Source organism: Lagopus muta, chromosome 1 (assembly GCF_023343835.1).
Source record: "Lagopus muta isolate bLagMut1 chromosome 1, bLagMut1 primary, whole genome shotgun sequence".
NCBI lineage: Eukaryota > Metazoa > Chordata > Aves > Galliformes > Phasianidae > Lagopus > Lagopus muta.
The window spans coordinates 76102547-76126279 of NC_064433.1; the positions used below are offsets into that span (position 1 = coordinate 76102547).

Below are 23733 nucleotides of genomic sequence, written 5' to 3' on the forward strand. Positions count from 1 at the left end.
ACATGCATTAAGCACACACACATACACATATATATATATACATGGAATTACTGGCTGCACTTCCCCAGCATTAAATTCCCTTGTGGTACCCACTGAATATCCCAATTTTTCTGCATTACCCAACAGGTGGACCCAGGTTCCTGAGCAAAAACAGTTCCACAGAAATGTTTGCCTTTGCCTGAGGCTGGAAGAACCCAAACCACTTTTCCCAGCAAGCTCTTTACAGGTACTAGAGGGACTTTATCTCCTTCTATAGTATACAGGGAGCTGGACTGAGTTGGACCATCTCGATACATAGATCCTCAAGTAACGACCAACCAGGTGGCTTCTGCTAAATAGTTCTCCCAATGCTTAAATGTTCCACCACCCTTTGCTTTCAACATGGTTTTTGACAACCTACTGTGTTGTTCAATTTTACCAGAAGCTGGTACATGATAGGGGATATGATAAATCCGTTATATCCCATTAACTTTGTCCCAAGTATTTACAAGAGAATTTTTAAAATAAGTCCCATTATCTGACTCCGTTCTTCCTGGAGTGCATGTCACCACAGAACTTGTTTCTCAAAACCTAATTATAGTGTTTTGGGTGGTGGCATGAGGTTTCAAGCCAGTGGTTGCCTCCACCATGGTAAGCACATAACGCTTACCATTGTGGGTTTGTGGCAAAGTGATTTAACCAACCTGCCATACTCCTCCATGTTTATACTTTTGCTATTGCCCTTCCTCCCAGAGAGGTTTCAACCTCTTGGCTTGTTTAATTGTGGTGCAATTAAATAACCTGTGCAGTACTGTCCATAGTTAAGTCCAACCATCCATCCCTTGTTCTCTAGCCCACTTATATGTTGCATCTCTTCCTTGATGGCCTGAGCTCTCATGGACCCAATGAGCTAGAAATGACTCACCCCTGTGTTGCCAGTCCAGATTTATTTGAGCCACTTCAATTTTGGCAGCTTGATCTACCTATTCATGATTTTGTTGTTCCTCAGCAGCTTGACTCCTGAGCATACGAGCATCTACATGACATCTTTACAATCATATTCTCTATGTGGGAAGCAAATTCTTTCCACAGTTCAGCAGCCCAAATAGGTTTACCCTTTCTTTGCCAGTATTTTGTTCCCACTGTTGTAACAACGACCATAGGGCATTTGTCACCATCCATGAGTCAGTGTAAAGATAAAGCATTGGCCACCTCTCCCTTTCAGCATCATCTAAGGCAATTCAGACAGCCTTTACTTCTGCATATTGTCTTGATTCTCCTTTTCCTTTGGTAGCCTCTGCAATTTATCCATTCGATTCCATACGAAGGCTTTCCATCTTTGATGCTTCCCCACATGATCCATCAGTGAACAGGACGTATTTCTTTTCGTTTTCTCGCAGTTCATTGTATGTGGGGCCTCTTTAGCACGTTACCTCTTCTTCTGGTGATGTTCCATATTTTTTACCTTCAGGCCAGTCCATGATTACTTCTAAGATTCCTGGACAGCTGAGATTCTGACGTGGTTTTATGATTTTTGTTATTAGTATTCCACATCATCACATCATGTAGTGCACTGGGAGTCTCAGAAGAGAAGAAATGTACTACAGCTCCCAGAAAACTTTGCTTTTCCGTCCCCATGTTATGGTCAGTGGAAAAGATAAAACTGACTGAAAGTCACTTTTTGATCCCTGGTGAATCAGAGTAAGAACCTCAGTTTTCAGAAACTCTCTCATTTTATTTGATTTATTAGTTTCAATCCCAATTAACTTTTGTTTCTGCTATTCTAATTAGTAATTTTTTTTTTTTCCTCAGATCATTGCTGCTGTTTTTTTTTTTTTTTCTTTTCGTTCTTTTTTTCTTTCCCTCTTCCCTTTCACCTTTCCTCCCTCCTACCCTTTTTTGGGCTGGTGGGCCTGTGGCCTGCTGTCCCCCTTTCACAGACACAGATGGATCTAGAGATAACCACGACAGGTTCCCTATCCTACCTTGTTGCATAATCAGTGCAATCCACTTACTCAAAGTAGCATCAGTAGCATGATGGATGGAGTTAACATTTCCTTTAAACATTCAGTTTAGTACAGGCAGTCAAGCTGCTAAAAGGAGCTGACTTCAGTACTGATTACTTTGGATGCAGCTTGAACTCCCTTATATGTGGTTAATATCTCCTTTTCAGTTGGAGTGCAGTACTCTTTGGATCCCCTGTGCACTTGACTCCAGAATCCAAGCAGTCAGACTCAGGTCTTTTCTGAGGCTCTTTGCCAAAGACTCCAAGTGGGGCCTCTCTCTAACTGCAGTATAGAGGATGTTTTTTATATCATGTTCTGTCTTTACTGGTCCCAGGGCCACAGCATGAACTATCTCCTATTTAATGTTCTCAAAAGCCTGCTATTGCTCAAGACCCCATATAAAGTTATTCTTCTGCATCCCCTGAGGAAAGAAGCTTACAATGAGGCTGTAGTTCAAAATATGTGTTCTTTAAAAATCTACTCACTTGGAAGAGATTGAGTTTCTTTCTTACCAGTGGGTGGAGACATAGCATTAATTTTGTTGATCACATCTGCTAGGATGTGACAAAGTCCATCTTGCCACTTTATTCCTAGGATTTCCTGTGTAGGTCCTTTCACTTTGCTTTGCTCAATAGTGAAACCAGCTTGCAGAAGGATTTGGATTATTCACTCTCCTTTCTTGAAAACCTCCCCTGCTGTATTGCTCCACACAGTAATTTTGTCATTGTACTACAGGTGCTTAGAAGAACCACCCGCACTATTCCAGTGCAGTTTGGATCAACCCAAGGCAAACTGCTGGACTATGTTTGCACCCCTGGGGCAAACGGTTCCAGGTATACTGAATACCCCTCAAAATGAAAGCAGACAGTGGTCTACATTCTGTGGCCAAAGGAATGGAGAAGAACTCATTAGCAATGTCAGTTGTAGCATGCCACTTGGTTGCTTTTTACTCCAATTCATTCTGGAGTTCTAGCATGTCCGATACAGCAGCACTCATTGGCTACTGTAGTGTGACTTTATTCAGGCCATGGTAGTTTGCTGTCAATCTCCACTCTCTGCTGGCTTTACGCACTGTCCATAGGGGGCTTTTAAAAGATGAGTGAGTTTTGCTTATAATTCCCTGACTCTCTAGTTGACAAATCAACTTATGAATGGGGAGCAAGGAATCCTTTTTAGCGCGGTACCTCTCTGCACTGTTTTTGTAGCAATTAGTAACGGTTGCTCTTCCATTTGCAGCAACCCCACAATAGATGGATTTTCTGACAGGCCTCGCAAAACAGACAGCTGCTTAGCATCTCCTGTGTCTACAGCAGCTATTCCAAAGGCCCATCAGTACCTCTTGGGATCCTTAAAATACCCCCTTCTGAGGTAATCAATACCAAGTATACACAGACCCCCAGGCCAGTGACAATAGGATGCCTTTGCCAGTCTTTACTAGTGAGGCTTACTTCTGCCTCCAACACGGTCAACTCTTGAGAATCCCCAGTCACCCCAGAAATATAAATCGATTCTTTCCCTTCATGACTTAAGGGCATTAGGGTGCGCTGCACATCAGTCTCTACCAGTGCCTCATATTTCTGTGGTTCTGAAGTGCCAGGCCAACAAATCCATGCAGTCCAATACACTCTATTATCCCTTTTCGCCCCCTGGCTGTGGGCAGGGCTCCTCTAATTGTTATCTGTATTGTTCTTATTTCGTGAGTCATGATCACCCTTACAGCTCTTGCTCTGTTCCTCAGTAACTGGAGTGTCACCTTTGCAGAGGAGATCACACTGGTGATTGATGTGCTTTGTAACTCTCTTACCTGTGCTTATAGTAAAGGAGTGGGTTTTTTATTCCACTTCTTTATATCTTCTTCATGTTCACTTAGGTAACATCACAAAACAATATGCGACACAGACTTACTATTGCCACTTCCTTGTGCAGGAGAACACCTGCTCTTAATAGCTAAAATACTGGATGATACAGGTGGAGAGCAGGGTTCATTACCTTTAATCAGTTTGATTGGGTCCTTCTGTAGACTGTTCTGATCATCCTGATTCTCATCATGCGTCTCTGATGCCTCTGTGTGTTTATTGGGTTCATTGGTTTCATCACGATTAAGCAATGTAGACATTCCTCCATCATATTTTTCTGATTACTCTCCACTTTATCCAGTCTTTCAGCTACTTTCAAAATGGCTGAAATATAAGCTTTTGTATGGGCTAGATATTGTTCAAAGTTATGAAATGTAATAATCAGTTCAAATAATTGGTCTTCTCTGCTCTCTTTCATACATTCCTGCTAGTGTACTGGCATACTTTTCTGGTGCTGTTCTTGTTAATTTCCTCCACATACTTGAACACCTGACTCTGTCTGGATCATAGGTGTGGATCATCAGGAATGAACGTGGGGTCATACAACATTTCCACCATAGCTAGTTCTTTCAAATAATGGATACCTTTTTCTATAGTAGTCCATTTGTTCACCTCATAAATCAGATCTTCTTTGAAGGGGTATTCTTCCTTTACAGCTAATAGCACTTTCTTCCAGAGGGTGAAAGCCCCATTCAGACATCTACTGATCCCTCTGTCAATGAGTCCTTAGCAATGCTTCCCAGTTGGCAAGCTTTTCTACCATCTAGGAACAAATTATTGGCCCCAGTGTCCTAACATCAAAGTAATCAAGTGTCAGTAGGCTTACTTGGGTGCCATATAAAATCTTTTATCAAACCTCTATTCTAGATACTTTCATAGGTTGAATATTAGTAATGGTGATATTCATGATGAGTTGACCAAAGTACAGCCAGTCCCAAGCAACAGTTGTCCCCCCTTGCCACCTGCCCTGGTTTTGTTGTACAGTATGATGCCATATGGTATGAAATATCCCTTTGGCCAGTTTAGGTCAGCTGTCCTGGCTGTGTCTCCTCCTGGCTTCCTGTGGACTCCCAGCCTCTTTACTGACAGGGTTGTGTGGGAAGCAAAAAAGTTCTTCACTTAAAGTGAGCACTGCTCTGCAACAACTAAAACGTCAGTAAGCATTATTCTCATCCTAAATCCACAATATCATACCAGCCACTATAAAAAAAAAAAAATAAATAACTCTATCCCCACCAAAATCAGGACACTGATGAATGTCTCAGATATTAATAATAGTAGGTCAGCACTAGCAGGAATATGAGATGGATATGCAACATGATGAGTTCTGGACTTGTCTTGGAAGCCATTGGATCTTCACCTGTTATAATGTCTTAGGGCAATACTGGCTGGAGTTCATTAGCTCCTTGGAGATTTTTAGGGAGCAGTGTGTGTCTGTGTAGGGATGTCTCACTTTGTATCCATTTCCAACTGTCCATAGCTGCATTTTTGCCTCTCTGAATCACACTCCCCTGAAATATGTTTTCATATGTTATTCTATGTAATTATCTGCCCAAGTATTTTTTTTGTCCCTTCTTCTCTGAGAGGTTAAGCAGTCTTGCTAGGAGGAGTCCGAAAAGAGTAATCCAGCAACAACAGATTCCTGAAAGTGAAATCTTAGAGAATAAAAAATTGAGAATGCTTCTCACTTGATACACTCCCAGGCTCCAGTTCTCTTTAGATCTTCCTGCACCAAATGTGATTTCTGACTAGTCAATATCTGTTTCTGAAGTGTAAACAGCTAAATTACTGTTCTTGGAGAAAAAGTGAAGAGGGATCTTGGAGCCAACTGAAAGCAGAGACAGCATTTTATGGAGGCTGTAGCTGCCTGTAACTGGAATGTGACAAGGTCCTGTGGCCCTTAATCAGTAGAACTGTCCAGAAACGTGGGACAGAGACATACCCATTTGCTCAGCAGCAATTCTAGTTCATTAAGCAAGAACTTTATAATGGTTATGGCCCTAAAATAGATAGGTCTATCATTAAGCAAGAGGAAATGTGACAAAAGTAGAAATTCTGAACAGGCAAGTGTGACAGCCATACTTGAGGTGGAACCTGCACACCAGTCTGTCAAAGGCTGGTGCTGTAGCCAGCCTGAATCACAGTTGACTGGGAATAGTTTCTTACTACAGCACAGCACCAAGGTGTAATGAGGTGGAGCTCTCTGGCATCCCAATCCACATAATAGGTCGCAGTTCTGCCACTACTCATGTCAGCTCTGGACATTACCATATCATTCAGTTATGCAGAAATGCCTGAATTAGCTGTAGTGCATGACCTCATCTAATGAATTAACCAGAGTTTGTAATTGTTTATGAAAAGTTCATCCCTTCCCACTGATGGCGAAAGACAAACTTTGTCAGATCCACCTGGAAGCTTGCCAGTTCTAAGTTGAGTTTTTTGAGCCAAACTGCCAGAGTGATTCACTGCATCACCTCTTTGCAATTATTGGCATGTTAAGCTCTAGCAGTGATTCTACCACTCCTAGACAAAACTACAGAAGAGAGCTGCTCTAATTTCATTTTCTTTCTCTCTGGATGGTTCCTAACTGTGATTAGCAACAAGGTTATAACATGGAGACATCAATATCCTTCCTGCCCCTGAACTTGGATGCCACCTGCATTCTCCAGTGTGAGGAGACAAGCCTAGTGGACAAGAATATTACCTCTCCCCAGGTAATATTAATTCCAGACCTTGAAAATTCACATCAACCCTTCAATTGATATGCTTAATAATAACAGTGGCAATTATAGCAGTAACAGTGGTATTTTAGTTACACTTGAAGCCTGAAAGAAAATTTGCTTATTACAAGCATATGAGAAGTTTAAATGTCAATTGCAGCCTACTTATCATAGAATCATAGAATCATAGAATGGCCTGGGTTGAAAAGGACCACAATGATCATCTAGTTTCAATCACCCTGCTATGTGCAGGGTTGCCAACCAGGCTGCCCAGAGCCACATCCAGCCTGACTTTAAATACCTCCAGGGACAGGGCATCCACAACCTCCTTTTGCAACCTGTTCCAGTGTGTCACTACCCTCTGTGTGAAAAACTTCACCCTAATACCTCCTAAACCTCCCCTGTCTTAGTTTAAAATCATTCCTCCTTGTTCTATCACTATACACTCATGTAAACAGTTATACCCCTTCCTGTTTATATGCTCCCTTCAAGTACTTGTCACATTTTGGCTCCTGCTCTTGTACTCTGGTGGCTGCTCTTGCAGACACCTTTTCTCCTTTCCCTTCAGAGGCTCTGCTTATCCCTACTAGCTTGTCAGAAGAAATGGCATCTCCTATGCCAAGCCTCCTGCATTTGTTCTGTGAACCAAATCTGTTTCCCACCACCATGAGTTTTGAATATGTATGTGATTAAAAAGTGTTTTTTTTTTTTTTTTTTTTTCCCCCACAGAAACACCAGTGAGTCTATACCAAGGAGGTGAGAACAAAACAACTTGATTTCAAGAACAGTGATGGACAAAAATACCTCTAGGCTAAAAACCTTTGATCAGACAAGTAGCAGGGGACCAGACTCCATAACTTTGAAGCCTCTTCCTATACATGTTCAAACACATTCCTGGGAAAGGAATAGAAAGAGAAAGGAAGAGAAAAAGAGAGATAAACTTTCCCCTCTCTCCTCCTTCCTCCCTGGTATTTGTAAGGGTCTGGAGCTTGTCTTTGCATTGTTCAATGGTAATCTGTTTCTTATTCTTGCAAAGTGATGTTGTGCGCTGACCTGGTGTAATGCTGTGTTCAGCTGTGGGAATGATGTTTGCATCCTGCTCTTAAATGGATGTGTTCTGGGGATTTTTGAGAGCTGGAGTATAGGAGCCATTTGCAGAGAGTAGAATATCACTCCAGCCTATGCCTTCCTAAGGGGTGCCACATATTCCCATGCCCATTTTTACATACAGTACCAATAACCATCCAATCCCCTGTTTGTCTTGTTTCCTCCATTATCAAAGATAAAGCCTCTGCAGAGATGGAACTTTGACAGAGTGGGTAGTCTCTGCATCCCAGTTATCTGGGTGATAACCAAATGTAAGTTGTTCTAAATCTAGATGCATTCTGGGAGTCTGATTGCCAAAAGGTCCTTCATATAGCTGTGTGAACAGAAATACAGGCTCACGTTCAGTGAAGATGCTGGAGCTATCCCCAGTGTGTGAGCAGCACCCTCGGCTTCATAAAGCGTGGAAAAAGCATCCAAAACTTTGGACACCCAGTGGAGTTTTCTAAACGGCAGACCTATTGAGAACTCAATTATTTTCCAGATTTGCTGATAAATCTTTTTGTTGTTAATGGCAATTATAGTTATGATGAGAGTAACAAGAATGCAGAGATGGATACTGTCACAAAAAACATGGTTAGTGGCATCAGTGTACAGTTATTTGGATTCAGTCTATGCCTTGTGCATCTCTGCAAGTCAAGAGATGTTGGAACAAGTGAGACTAGAGTTTCAGCTAGCACCACAGGTCCTTTTTCTGTGTGTTGTCCAACCTCCTGAAGGAAAATTCCTTCCAGAAATCTCAAGCATGGCTCCTGTTTCCCACAGCTCAGGCAATGAGACTGGAAGAAAACTCCCTTCACTCCAAGGATTTTTCCCAGGGGCATGCCAAGGAGAGAGAGACCCAGAATAGCATACCCACTATTTCCACAGGGGATGTGCTATAAGTGATAACCAATGCGCTAAAAGTAGTTATATGTTCCCTATATACACAGTCAAAAGACAAGTAAAAAATTATTAGGCTGAAAAAGTAATGTTACTACGTTGTAGTCATTGTCCTGGGAGTTATCTTGGCAGACACATCTAATTCATTCAAGGTTGAAAAAATTTATAATGCCAGTTCAAGTAATGCTTTGTAGCAAGTAATAAGAACTAGTATGTAAGAACAGAATAAAAATCTTCAAAAAATCTTCATAGCAGGAGAGTTAAATTCCTGTAAATAAATCACATAAATCAGCTGAAAAATCAACACTTCATTTAATCTGCTTTAGGTTCAGAAGAATCAGCTTGGAATGTAGTACATGTTTCTTTGCATTTACTCATTATATTTATTCTCCTATTGTATAACAACACCAATTTTCATTTTTCAATACATATCTTTGAGTTAATGTTTGTTTGATAGAAGTTCAGTAAAAAATAGTATCTCAACTGCATTATTAGAAAATGCTACTTTTTCTAATTGTTGTCCAGCAACTTCATTCTGAAGGACATTGGTGTTGGATAGGTCAAACCAGAAGACGGAAGACAGAAATCCTTTTTTGACTTCTTCTACACCTCTTGTTTCGCATTATGTGTTGATTCAACACTTCTGTGTCCAGTTTGGTCAATTAGGAGTCATAAATTTGGAGGAGCTAGTAATCAACAGATGAAGCATCTTGCGCAACTTTAATATTTACAATATTTACATGACTGATTTTTGGTAATATTTCCAAGTCAGCTATGGCCTGAAGACTTTACCAACCTTGATTTTCTGGGTGACACTGTCAACAGATCAACAGTTAAAAGGAAAAAAGCATAAAGACAGTCTAACAGGATAGTGCCAGTTTCTCTCTGTAGAAATCAAACAGGATAGATTACATGCCAGTATTCTGTGTTGATTTTTACTTTTCTCTTGAATTGTTACAAAAACAATGACCAAAAAAAAGTGCTCTTTTGCAAGACTTTTTAAATATAAATAATATGCTATCCAAAAAATAGCACCACATCTGCAAATTAATGCTTCACAAAGATCTCTCACTGCTGTTCTTGGTCCAAATTCCTCAAAATGAGAGCTCATCGGAAGTCAGAAGTTGTAGGAAGCTTGTGTTGCACCCACCTCTGACAGAGCAAGAGGCACTGTGGGCGAAGAGTGCACTGTGCACTGTCTTGCTGCTGGCCCATCACTATAGGAGACGTTAGGAGCAGCATAGGAACATTGGCCATGCTCAGAACGAAGAATAGGATGGAGCAGAGAACTCACAGCAATCATGAAGGAAAAGACAGAGCACCTTCAGAGTATGAGACAAACTGTTAGCCCTGGTAAAGCCTGAAGAAGTTAAACTGAAGAGGATAGTCCATCTGCAATCCAGGGAGTTGGTGTGAACCGTGAATCAATATTTTCAACTTAGTAAAGACTGTCCACAGAACCAGATACTAATTGGGTCCCTTAAGGAAAACACAGTCAACAACAGGAAGGAAGATCTTTTGGTTTTGTCCCTACAGAAGAAATCTATGAGCTGTGCAGCTTCACTCATGGTGGTTGTTTTTTTCTGGTCAGTTCTTTCTAATCACCAGCTAGCCATATCTAGATGTATTATAGTCATCAAAAAGCTCTTAAAGACAGAGGACTGTATCTCAAATATCACAATTTCATTCCCTGCTTGTGGATAATGACAGAGAAACAATTATAGCAATCATTTCCAGCTGCTTTCTAACCTGGCATTTCAAGAATCACAGAATTGTATGGGTTGGTAGTGGCCTCTGGAGATCATATAGTCCAACCCTCCCGTGAAAATGGGTTCTGTCAAATAGGTAAGAAACTATAAAACTGTTAGTTTTGAGTAACCAAATTAACTCAGAGAGCAAATCTGTAACCTTTCAAAATTGCCAAGCTTTTAAACACAGTACACAGGCCAAAGCCTTCTGTCATATAAGCCATACTCAAAAGAACTCACATAATTCCAAGTAAAACTGGAACAAGCAGGGTGCCTCCAACAGAGGACAGTTGCCTAGGGATGAAGCATATTGCAGGTCTGATCTAGGAAGAAATGCTCTGTGACTGGGAAGTACTCTGTTAGTGAGACTTGCACTGCTCTTCCTAGCCGTGTCATGAAACAGATGGTGCCTGATGTGGATGCCAAAAAAACATCTAAAATGCTACAGTCTCAACCTATAAATCTGAGGGATGATACAGATTAGAAATGAAGTGTGTATTTTGGTAGGTATATGCTGGAAAAACACTGCCATAGTGAAATGCCTTGGAGGCTCCTTTCTTGGTTGGGTGAGAGGTCTGTACAATGATCAGCACTGATGTGGAGCTGCCACTGCTCTCAATGTAGTAGCTCATATTTCTGCAGCTCACACTTGAAAATGTTGGACGGAAAATCTTTTGCTTTCATTTTAAGCTTTTATTGTCTCAACCTGTCATAGGGAACAAAATCTGGACCCACAGCTATTCAAGCTCCCTTCATTCTGGGCAAAAAGGCCTAGATCTGCACACAAACCACTTAGAAGATTTGCTGGTTTCAAATGAGGTGTTCAGGACTCAGTTCATTACTCTCATGAGAGCTTTTCAATCTCGCTGTTAGGACAGAAAAGTATGAAAGGTCTTATGTTTGGACATAGGGCTGGAAGAAAGAGAGATGGAAAGAAGGAAGAAGACAAAGATACACTGTGAGGGAGAGAATTGAATATCAAAGAACAAATGCTTGTGAAGTCTTCTCATTGCTGATGACTTCCACTTCAAAGTCCCAGAGTTTTAAAGGCATCTCGCAAATCATCTACTTCATACAGTGGCTGCAGAACAAAATATAAGCAATAGGTCATTTATCAAGTAAGCAGGAGTCTATAAAGATGGGGAAGGACAAAAGAATGGCATGAAATGTGAAGAGAGGTAGAAGAGAATGAGGTGTGGGAATATGAACAAAGTTAGGAGAAAGAGGCATAAGCAGCATGAAAGGTGATGACACAGGAGAGAATGAAATGATGGATAGCAGAAATGAGTAGTAGAAGCAGAGCACTTTTGCAAGGAAGAGAGGAAGAAGCTGAGGAAAAGAGGCACTGGAAGGAGTGGAAAAATTAGTCCTTACCAGAAGGATCCGTCGAAGTTTCCTGGACAGATGGACAGAGTTTTCATGCAGCCCTTCCCAGGCTTTGAATGTCTTTTCCCTGTTCTCCACAAATGTGTTCCAGCAATAGAAGAAATCTGTGCAAGGCACAGGGGCATTAAAGCATGCTCAAGATTGCTCCAAAGAGGACACTAATCTCTTCTAGGCTCACTAAATCATCATACCATATCCTGACATAGCTCTCAGTTATTTCTCCCCTGCCCATTTTACCTTTGAATGTCATGATGGCGATTTGGGCCCCAGCCCGGTGCAAGCGTCTCAGCCCCTCAGGCTCTGCTTTGCGATCCTCACAGAAGTAAAGGCGGGCAGTGAAAATGCGCAGGGTCAAGTTTGGGTAGGCACGAAGGAAGTCAGCCACATGTCGGGCGCAGTCATAACAGGGGCTCCAGGAGGTGAACCATGTGATGCGGTAGCAGCGGCCTGGGTCCAAGTCCCAAGCTGAGATGTAGCGTAGGAAGAGAACCTCCACATGGCAACCCATCTTCATGAAAGAGGAAGAGGGGCAAAGCATGAGACAAGAATGAAGTAGGCTATAAGGGGAGGAAGGACGGAGGTTTGAGCTGAGTGATGTGTGAGAGGAGAATGAACAAGGTGAGAGAGAGATCTTAGGGTCAATGCACAGAAGAAGATGGCACAATGATATATAAATGATGACTAGAAGAGGAATGTGTGGGAGCAAGGTAGAAAAATCAAGGTATCGTTAAAGCAGCAGGGACTATATGGATGTCTTGCTAGTAACATATTTGTGCGTAGCACAAATACAGATCTACCTGGAGACTGCATCCCACAAATGTTGTATACCAGCTTAGTATCCGTTCTTGTGGATGCATATGCCAGAGGAGACGTTGCTGCTTGCAGTTCTTCTTCCCTGCTGCTCCAGAGCTGCATCAAGCTTAACATGGATATGAGAATAGGATGCCAACGTGTACCTCATACCTTGTTACGCAGGTATCCAAAGTCCAGGGAGCACGATGTAGCACTGTCACGGCGCTTCACAACATAACAGAGGTAGGTTTCACGACGGCCTTTGGCCCAGCGCAGGTTCTTGAAATTGTAGAGGAAGAGCTTCCTCTTCATCAAGAAGCTGAAGGAGAAGACAAGAGAATGCATATTATCCTCATCCTGAAGTCATAGCTGTGAAATTGGTCAGACCTATGTTGAGGGCTCAGCAGCAAAAATATCTCCATCAAGTTCAGACCTTCCATTGTGAAATAAAAACATCAGTAATTTGCATGAACTATTTTGGGGTGAGGGTGTAGATGTGACTGTGGGGGATGAAGGAGATAAGGAGGTGACCTTGTGAGTGGGAACAGTAAGTGAATTAGTAGTGATTAATCAAACAGCCTTATTCAACAGTCTCAATGTAATGCGAAGGTACATCTGAGGACTGCCATGTTCACTGTGGTAAGCTATTCACCTCTCTCACAGCAATGCAAAATGAAAGTGAATGTGTTAAAAATAATAATGTCCTTTGCCAACTTTTCTGTCTGGTAAGCTGGTGCTCAGCAGGGAGCTGGAGTCAGTGTAAGAGATGTGAAGCTGAGTTTTCTGGGGGTCTCCGGTGAGGTGTGGGAAATGGGAATTTGTATTTGCTGTGAATTTCCTGATTTAAATATGAGAGTTTAGGCAAGGAGAATTTCTTATATAAACACTCTTTATGTATTTCCCACTCCCCTTCTATGTGTGGCAGATCGTCAGATGGTTTAGGGAGGACAACCCAGACAATCACATGGTAAATAAGTGGATATGGTAGACCAGAGAATTGCAAAGCTCTTACCTGGGCTATATAACAAAAGCAAAACACCAGTAAAGTTTTCATATAGATATTTGCTTTCAGAATGTTTCTTATTTCCTTCTGGCAATCCCTTTCCTTCCATATTCCCATTTTTTTTTCTTTTCAAAGGTCTTACTCCTGCAGAGCAGCATGGAGTTGCAAAAACAAGTGAAGAAGGAGAAATAACAATAACAAGAAAATAACATTTGGGCCCTTTCATGTCAGGACAAAGTGAAGACTATATATGACAATTTTGAGTCACAAGGAGCATCTTATACATCTAGAAATATTTGTTAACATCAATTCCTGATTTCTCTGCTCTGCAGAACTGACCATTGCTAGGGATTTTTACTAGGAAGAATGACCAGTATGAGAACAAAAGTGAATGAAAAGATGTTATGGGAGGCAACTGAGAAGATCTGCAGCTAAGTATGATGTGATGGCTACATATGCAACTCCTGTAGCATAGGAGCACATTGCATAGTTCAAGAGAAAGCAGCAAAGACACAGAAGCTGTGATCATACACAAGCACTGAACAGGGATCTTCTCCTCAAATAAAGATTCATGACGAAATCCTGAAATCAGAGTGGAAGCCCCTGACTGTGTGAATGATATACAGTTATGCAGAGTAATTCAAGAGCAAGTAGAAAAATGCAGTGCTGGAACAGTCTGTGCCTGAAAGCACAAGGTGAGAGCAGCAGAAACAGAATAAGATTGAAACCTGGTGCAAGAGGGAGAATAGATAGAGAGACAGAAGACTGAGCAGAGATCAAAATGCTTAAGCAGCATCTAAATGTACATCTTTCTATTATATATGTATATATACATATATATATATATATTTGTTTGTTTGTTTCTAGAAAAGAAAGAGAATGAAAGGGAACAGAGAATAGTCACAAGAAAGAAATGACAAGAATGGAAAAGGGTGCAGGTTAGTTTACAGTCAAACAGAGAAGGAGTGATGGAGACAGAGAGCTGCAAGGTGTAAGAGTAGAACAGGGTTGGATTTACATCACTGAGTCATATGGAGAAAGGGAAATGGACAGTAAGCACCAAGTGGACAGAAATTTAATTAGAAACCTAATTTCTTCTATCAGCAAGAAATTGGAGGCATTCTTTTACCTGTCCATGTCAGCTGGGTTCTCTCTCAGATGACTGGGTTGCACAGAAGCTGCCTCACAAGCTCTGACTGTTCAACCCTCTGGTGCACAGAAATGTGGAATGCTCTGTCCTTCCCTTCCCCATTCACCCCTATCTACTCTTGATGGGTTTCAGACACACGGCTAGGGGAGGAGTTAGAAGGGGCCCTGGAGCTGTATGAGCCAAAGAGCAAAGGGTTAAAATGTGAAGGGACTCTAGTTCTGAAAGATGCTCTGCACTCATTGGCTGCCTGTCCTCATTGCACTTGCCATTGGGCCCTCCCAGTCTGCAAAATTATTCTGAATTAATATCAATAACATGACGAGGCAGGAAGCATCGTCTACTGGTTAGGGGGGGGCCTGGGAGCTGTGTACCACTGACAGTGCAAAACCACACTACCCCTCTGGGCCTCTGCTCATACAGCTGTGCAGTGATGATGGTGATGCTGAACTTCCCTGCCAAGGAAGCAGCATGGGTGGCCTGTGAGAGTGCACTGTGAATCCAGGTGGAAAAAGCTCAGGGAGCACCAAATTGTTGTCTCCTCCATTTCTTCCAGAAAGGTTTGGCAGCTTCTTGGGAGCATATGGCAGTACCAAAACTGAAGAGGAGTGAGAATAGACCTACGTAGCTCATGAAAAAGGCATAGGGGTGATGTGCAGAAATTGGGCATGTCACCCCTGTTTGACACTTGACTGCCATGCATTCTGGGCCGTGTCAGCATGAAAGGAGAGGCACTAACCCAAATCACAAAACTGTATGCAAAAAACCCACTGAGCATGACTGAGGCCTAAAACCTGCTGAGCACACACTGCTGGAAACATTACTGGAACCAGCAAGCTTGGGATGGGGTGCAGAATCCCTCCTCTGGATGTCTCACGGCAGCATTGCCTTCACTCATCAGGCCTGTGGTTACACGCAGGTGTGCTGAGGCTTGCTCTCACTATGTGCACTCTCACTTTGCTAACAGTTTTCTACTTCTCAGGCTCTGCTCCACTGCAGCACTGCCGAGGTGACCATCCCCTCTGCAAGGCTGAGGGACAGCCACGGAGAACCTCCAGACAGGCATGGGTGCTGAGGAGGCAGATAGGGGCTATCGTGCTCCATTTCAGGTAGTGGCTATCCTGCTCCATTACTTCCTCAAGCTGGGGATGACTGTGAGCACTACAGCCCTTTTGTTTACCTCATGCTAGGGTAGTTCTTCATTTTTTTCTCTGCTTGATTTACTTTCTTTATTAATTTTACCGGCTTTCAGCTTGCTGCTAGTACCGCACGAAGCCAGTATATGCAAAAACATGAGTTGGCAGACCAGAACAGACTACTCTAGCCCAGTACTTTAAAAGTGGCCAGTAATGCATACCTCAAGACAAGGAGAGCTCCTGGAAATTCAGGACTGGACTGTCCTACACCATGGGGAAATGTATTCCTAGCTCCACAGTAGTAGTGGTCATACTCAAAAGACACACAGTTTAGCAGCTTCATTGCCAAGGGTTGTGGCAATTATGCTCTTTGGAGATCTGGCTTTTAGTGTTGACCAAAGACAGAAGAGTCTGCATCCCCTATTAATCCCTGTTCTACATAACAGACTAATAGAGAACTTTCCTGCTACTAAAACAGCTGCTCCCTTTCAGTCTTTGCTCTAGCAGAACCTTGTGACAAATATCCCAGGTTAGTCCTAGAATCATTTTATCCTGCCTTCATGCTATTTTTTTCTTTTGGTAACACAAAGAGAATGTCTATTACACAAGAAAAGTAAAAAACAACAACACACCCTTGGAAATGTTCTTCTTAAGGTCGACTGTCTATGTTTCATCAGACAAATTAAGGTAGATTTGGCTTCATTCTTGTTTTGGTTCCTAATTTTTAGATCCAAACATTTATAGAAAATTTTGTAGATTTTTATTCACTTTAGAAGGAGTAAAAGAGAAAATATTAATAGTCAGCTAGATCATATCAATAAGTGAAATTTGTGAGATCTATGTGTCGATTCTCATAAAATCACAGAATGGCCTGGGTTGGAACCTCAGGGATCATGTATCTCCAATCCCCCTGCCACCTATCTCATAGGTCCACCAACCTCCACATTTAATACTAGACCAGGCTGCCCAGGGCCCCATCCAACCTGACCTTGAACACTTTCAGGAACGGGCTATACACAACCTCTCTGGGCAGCTTCTTCCAGCGCCTCATCTCATCTCACTAGTAAAGAACTTCCCCCCAACATCCAACCTGAATCTTCCTTCCTTCAACTTCAAACTGTTTCCCCTTGTCCTGCTGTTGTCTACCCTTGCAAAGAGTTGGCTCCCCTCCTGTTTGTAGGCTCCCTTTAGGTACTGGAAGGCTGCAATTAGGTTATCCTGCAGCCTTCTCCAGGCTGAACAAGCCCAGCTCCCTCAGCCTGTCTTTGTAGGGGAGGTTCTCCAGCCCTCTGGTCACGTTTGTGGCTCTCCTCTGGGCCCTCTCCAACAGCTCCCTGTCTTTCTTGTACTGGGGGCTCCAGTCCTGGACTCAGTACTCCAGATGGGGCCTCATAAGGGCAGAGTAGAGAAGGACAATCACCTCCCTGTCCCTGCTGGCCACCCCTCTTCTGAAGGAGCCCAGGATACCATTTGCTTCCAAGCTGCAAGAGCACACTGCTGGCTCATGTTGTTTTTTATCCCCCAGGACCCCCAGGTCCTTCTCCCAAGGGCTGCTCCTTCTGGTCTGTATAAATACCTGGGATTCCTCTGGCCCAAGTGCAAAACCTTGCACTTTGTTGTGTTGAACCTTTTGAGTCTGTTGAGGTCCTTCTGAATGGCATCCCTTCCTTCCACCGTGTCAACCACACCACTCAGCTTGGTGTCATCAGAAAACTTGCTGAGGGTGCACTCAATTCTGTCGTTCGATGTCACTGACAAAGTTGTTAAAAGAGCACCAGTCCCAAGACAGACTCCTGGGGGATGCCACTCATTACCGACCTCTCCCTGGAATAGAACCATTAATCACCATCCTCTGTCTGTGGCCTTTCAACCAATTCCTTATCCATTGCCTGGTCCACTCATCAAATCCACATCCCTCCAATTTGGAGATAAGGATGTGGTGGGTGACCATGTCAAAGGCCTTGCTCAAGTTCAGGTAAATGACATTGGTTGCCTTCCCTTTGTCCACCAATACTCTACATGTTGAAATAGATTCTTTCTCAGATTCTGCAAACCATTGGAATGCATTCTTCAAGATTTAAAACATTAGTCATTTTCCATAAACTTTGATACTCTGCACAGAAATAAGAAAGAACAAATGAACCAACAGATGAGTTATGTCAATCTTTGGCAAGGCTAGCAAGTCTAACTGCTGTTGAAAGCTTCCTAATACCCTTCATTTTGACCATCCAGCCACTTCCCTCTCACTTTTAATATGTATGTAAACAGTAGCAGCACTTCTCTGCCTCCAGCTTTAATTCCCAGAGCAGGAATGTGTTGGTGTCAAAGCTAGCTGTGGATGTGTTGTTAGTGCCTCATAGCAAGTCTAGGATTAAATCTTGAGAGGGATCCTCAGCTCCTATGCTATTCTTATGACAGGAGATGCAACCTTTCTTGCACATTAGCAGAGATCACCTATGATAAGGTTAAAAACATGATTAGCAAACAAACTTGGAAAGATCACTGACATCTGATTTATTTGCTAGTCCATCTTCCTCTCTGGCTGTAAATTGCCAAATTTTAATATCTGGTAGGACTTCTTTCTGAGTGGGAGCTAATATACACGAGGAGAGATTTTGACCATGCTTGTTCTTTCCTTTCTGCTCAATGTAAAATCACTTGGAGAAGGGACTAGTTGTGAAAGAGTGAAAGGGGTTTACAAATTATGATTCAGTCTATGTTCAGATTAAAGCTCAGGTCAGTTAAACAAGGCTAATGGGGAAGGCTAAGAAAGTTTCCTTTATTGGTGTGTTTGTAGTATTATTTAGAAAAAGGCATTGGTCCACCTTATCATGATTAGATCACATAGTGATGCCCTAGCATCCCTTCAGGCATCTTATACTCAGAAAAATGAGAACATCAGGCAATTAAAAGCAGATTGAAGAGTGGAGTAGGAGAGGAGAAGGAAGGTTAATATCACCAGAAAGCAAAAAGAGAAGAAATCAGAAAGCAAAAATGTGGTGAATAATTAAAAGTAATGATCTAAACCCAAAGCAGAGTAGAAGTTGCTTGTTTAGTCAACAGGAAGTTGTGTGCTGTTGTGTACTGATATAAATACTTTTTCCATTCACCTCTTGCTCAGAAATCATATTTTGAATCGACCGCCAGTGTCAACAGTTGGTTATTTCTTACACTGAGCATAAGAACTGCAACCACCTGCTTCCCTTGCCTTAAGCGAAATTCTCAAGCAAAAAACTTTCTCTTCTTGAAGAGTGCTGATGCACCATAGGCACAGACTTGCACAGATGCCTCAAACAGGGCAAAAGCAGAGTTCTTTGTAGCTAGACACAGGCAAATAAGTTGATGTGCTTATTTTTCATAAGTACATTACATTGTATTCTGTGTTTATTTCACAAAGATTAATTGTCCCATTTTGAAAAATAGATCCAGCACAGAAGTAAAAAACAGTTCTGCCAAGACTACTCCCATTGCTCCTGTTCCAGGTGTGAAAAAAATTAGCATTACATGTGGAGGCTGTTTGTTCCATGGGGCAATGTGCCTTGTCCCTACATCTGCCAACTCTTCCTATGATGTTGACATCATGACTGGGAAACATGTTTCAACAGTGGTATGGCAAAACACTGCCTTTCATGGTGTGGAATATACAGCACCACAGAGATATAGGGAAACTCTTAGGATGTATGTGAAATCTACTTGGATGTGACCGGGAGGATTGTGTGTTGGGTAGGGGTAGGTTGCGAATGAAAATCTGAAGCACTGTGAGGCAATGCCTCAGAGGCACAAGAACAGTGGTCTGAAGTCACAAGAAGGAAGTGGGAGTGAGAGAAGGTGGAACTCAAGGATGTGTGGAAGTGCTACTGAGAGGGTGGGCTTATGAAACTTTGACCTCCACCTTGTACGCTACTGCATGCTGCATGCTTGTAGATGATGCCACTGATGTAGAATTGAGGGCTGGTTGAGGGCTGGGTGTGCGTTAAGGTCATACTTTATTATGCCTTTCACTAGTAATTTGGCTTTGCAGGCTCAAACTGCAAAACCTTCACCTGGAAGCTTGTCATAGTTTATTTTTTATTCCACAATTGAGTTTGTATTTTTCCTGGAGGATGAGCAAAATTAGGGTAAAATTATTGAATTGAATACATGTTTTTCAACTGCAATCCTACGAGTGCCTCTCATTTCTTCCCTGTAGCTCTCTGCTAACCCAGAGTGACTGGCACCTGCTGGGATCACTACTTGTAGAAGGAAAGGAGCCAGATTGGTTGAGGAGTATAAGAGGTACTGAATATCTTCTGCACCATACATGCAGGTAAAAAATAAAACTAGAGACCAAGCAGTAAATGTTTGACACAGTAAGAAAGACACATCATCTGCAAATCAAAGGAGAATGCAACTTCCCAGTGCTGGGAGATGGACCTAGGGAAATAACTACCAGAGCTGCTTGCACCATAGCAATGCATGCAGCTCCAGCCTCAGGTATGTCCTGCATATCTGACTTGACTTCTGACTCTGTAGTGTTTGGACCTGGAGAAAATCCTCTTTTTGCACAGGATACTGCAGGTGACATTCCAGTGTTACTCCATTCTGCAGCACAAACTCCTGGTTTGGACACCCCAGGCCCTGCTCCTAGTCCCATATTTCCCTTAGTGCAAGTCACTGGCTCCATATCTCTACAATCTTCTGCTAATCACAGAGAGAAACTCAATTTTGCACCGCAGTTTTTCACAATGAGAGTCATCTCTTCACTGTGGTTATGGTTTCCCATAGTAAGAGACCATAGTTGTCTCTTACTAGCTCCTGTTTGTGCAGTTGCTGCAGCTCATGTGATTCACCGAAAAACAGCTTGCACCTGGCACCTGGGTGGTAAATCCTGATTTTTATTTTCCTTTTGTTTTTCAGTAAATTTTGTTTCTGGGAAAGGCTGTGACAAAAGTGCTTGGAAGCTCACTAAAGAGCTTTCATGTTTCTTGACTTGCAGTCCTGTGTTCAGAATTTCCTGCAGTTTCATAAATTTTTCTTGGCTGTTAACAAAGGGCCATTGTGTCCACTCCTCTCTGGTTTCTTTTCTGTGCAGGTACAGGGATGGGTAGGGAACAGGCACATTTACATTAAAGGAGCTAGCTTCGTCCAGCCTCAATTTGGAAATCACTGACAAGACTAAAGTAAGATCACAGATTTGAGAGGCGAAAATCTACCCTGAAGTAATTCTCCTAGCAGTGCTCTCAGTGAAGACAAATGGCAAAGGAGCCAGCAGAGACTATGAGGATTTCAGTTGCCCTTCCTAACACAAACTAAAGAAGTTACAAGCATACCAGCTGAAGGACAAAGTATCTAGGAGAAATGGAATGACGATGATGATGAGCTCAAGAAAAGATGATGAGAAACAACAGGATCAACATTCACCCTGCACCATGCATAAAAAATTATTTTGAACCCTTCTTCCACAGCAAGAATAAAACTGAAGGTAAGACTAGGCTTGGAAAAAAGCATGCTTAATTTGTAATTGAATTAAACTGTAATAATGGCAAATTGTTAAGTTGCTCTGTGCCACTTTGAATACCAGACGTGAGACACAGAGAGATGTAAGCATTTTCCAGTGGGTACATTTTCTGTCAGTCTGACTTCAGTGCTCCAAGGGAATAATCTAAGCAGTAAGTTTCATGCTTTGAGCATGGAAATGATTTGTAGGTACAACATACCCATTGCAAGATATAGCATGCTGATGTGTATCAGTGTGAAACCACAACCTTAGTCATGTTGGTAGACTGTTGGCTTTCATGTTCAAAATAACTGTTGCTGCTGCACTTGCCACTGCTGCTTCAGCCTCTAAGGTGTCTGCTAAGAAACCAGAGAAAACAGCAGAAGGATCCAAACCCTGCAGACCCTCAGTCTCTAGGTGAGCTGATTAGGAGAGTAATGTCTGCCTACAAGAAACACAAACAAATGATAACGCATGACTCCAAAAGGAAACTGAAGTCTAATTATTATACAGAAACAACATCGCCAAGCTGGGGCTCAGTAGCCTGGACAAGGGCAGCAGATGATACGGTGCTTCTAGCTCCTCAAGATCAACAACAAACAAACAAACAAAAAAGAAGGTGCCAAGAAAGCAGCGAAGGCGAAAGAGAATCTGACCCTTGATTGGCACATAGTGGCTGTGACTGTAAAGAAGGAAAGCCAAGAAACTGGCAGCCATGATGGCCAAGAAAGCAATCAAAAGACTGGGGAATATGAAAGCTGACAGACCAAAAAGGGCAAAGATCCCATCTAAGGGCAAAACAGTGAAAATTGAGGCTGTCAAATGCAAAGCCAAGAAATGAAAAGTAACCCTTGTTAAGAGGTCAGTGCATGAGAAAAATGAGCTACATTGAGCATAAGCAGAGTCTTGCTTCAGGGACACAAAATTCTTTAACTGATTAATTCGTTTTAGTCAGGCTTTGCATTTTTTCATGTAGTTCCCTCAGAGGAAAAAAATTATTAATAATAATTAAACTGTATTGATTTGAAAGAAAACTCAGCCTTTGTATGAATTATAATATTTTATTTGCTATTTCCTTCAATTCTCTTCGTCATGACTATTGAGGAGAGAGAAACAATCTCTCTCACAGCAAAATGACCAGAAGCAACAGAGCAGCTGAAAAAAAAGAATTTGTGATTTAAGATCAGGAAAATATTCTCAATTGTACCAGGAGGGCTGTGAATTCTCCATCCTTGCCAGTTGTTTCAAGCTCAGCTGATCTAGGCTCTGAGCAATTTGATTAGTTTCGGTTAGCTCTGCTTGCTGTTAACATAATTTAATCAATGATCTTAATTGGGATCTCAGTGAGGACACATTTAAAAAAACTGTACCTTTAATGTACATTTATTCTTACATTTCAGCAGGTGAGTTCTTGTGTTTCTTCTTACTTAGAAACATTTAATACAGATATTTACTTATATAAATAATAATATATTTATAGTTTATCTCTTTCTTAATGTCTAATTTGTGACACATTGTATTTGGATGGAAAGTGGAATCTTGTTGAAGTATCCAAAAAGACAGTCTGAAAGAGCATTTAGTCACTAAATCAAGCTTTGCTCTGTGGATTACTTTTGCCAATTACTTGTTTGATATACGGTAACAGATTTGCAAGAAGTACATGCAGCTTGCATTTTAACTTCTATATTATTGAGAACCTTTTTTTAAAAGGAAATCACTTACATGAACAGCAAAATCATAGAATTATAGAATGGCTTAGGTTGAAAGGGAACTTTAATGATCATCCAGTTCCACCCCCCCTGCCACAGGCAGGGTTGCCTCCCACTGGATCAGAGCCCTGTCCAACCTGACCTTGAATGCCTCCAAAGATGGGGCATCCACAATTTCTCTGTGCAATCTGTTCCAGTGCCTCACCACCCTCTGAGTAAAGAATTTCCTTCTAACTTCTAACTTATATCTCCCCTCTTTTAATTTAAAGACATCCCCCCTTGTCCTATCACTATTAGACTGTGTAAAAACTCAGTCTACCTTCTGCTTATAAGCTCCCTTTAAGTACTGGAAGGACGCAATGAGATCTCCTCAGAGTCTTCTCCAAGCTAAACAAGACCAGTTCCTTCAGACTTTCTTCAGAAGTGGTACTTCAGCCCTTTGGTCTGCTGACAGAAATACACTGCAAATACAAAAGAGCTCATGAGTCAAAGCCTGACTCCACACAGGGTCAGGCCTGTGCAGATGAGAGCTCCATTTATAGTCAGTCAGGCTGAGGTTGTTTTTATTATAACAGTGTGAAATAAGGATTCAGTAGTGCTAGCCAGGAAGAAACTTTGATTCTAGGGGATAGAGTTGTGCAAGAATGTGCACTGTGTGCTTCAGTCTTGAAGAGTGATGGGATGCTATTAAATGCCGTTTAATGGGCAAATTGGGTCACTGCCAATTTTGTTCTAGAAATACTATCTAAATGTAGTTCTCTTGCACAAGAATGGACACTGCTCAGAGTC

The 23733-nt window shown here is 42.0% G+C and overlaps 2 protein-coding genes and 1 long non-coding RNA gene across 3 annotated transcripts in view; 1 reads left to right on the forward strand and 2 right to left on the reverse strand.

Annotated features, from left to right (window-relative positions):
• MFAP5 (microfibril associated protein 5) overlaps positions 1-23733 on the reverse strand; it is a 263735-nt gene that overhangs the window by 225788 nt on the left and 14214 nt on the right. The window lies entirely within an intron of this gene.
• Positions 136-7411, forward strand: LOC125686576 (uncharacterized). The gene is made up of 3 exons (XR_007373843.1): positions 136-226; positions 6439-6555; positions 7291-7411. It is a non-coding gene; the product is annotated as an uncharacterized LOC125686576 (long non-coding RNA).
• Positions 8836-14796, reverse strand: AICDA (activation induced cytidine deaminase). Its single transcript, XM_048930666.1, has 5 exons — positions 14606-14796; positions 12645-12792; positions 11919-12189; positions 11670-11785; positions 8836-11376 (listed from the first exon to the last, which is right to left on the reverse strand). The coding sequence occupies exons 1-5, from the start codon at positions 14611-14613 to the stop codon at positions 11323-11325; spliced, it is 597 nt and encodes a 198-aa protein (XP_048786623.1). The 5' UTR covers positions 14614-14796; the 3' UTR covers positions 8836-11322.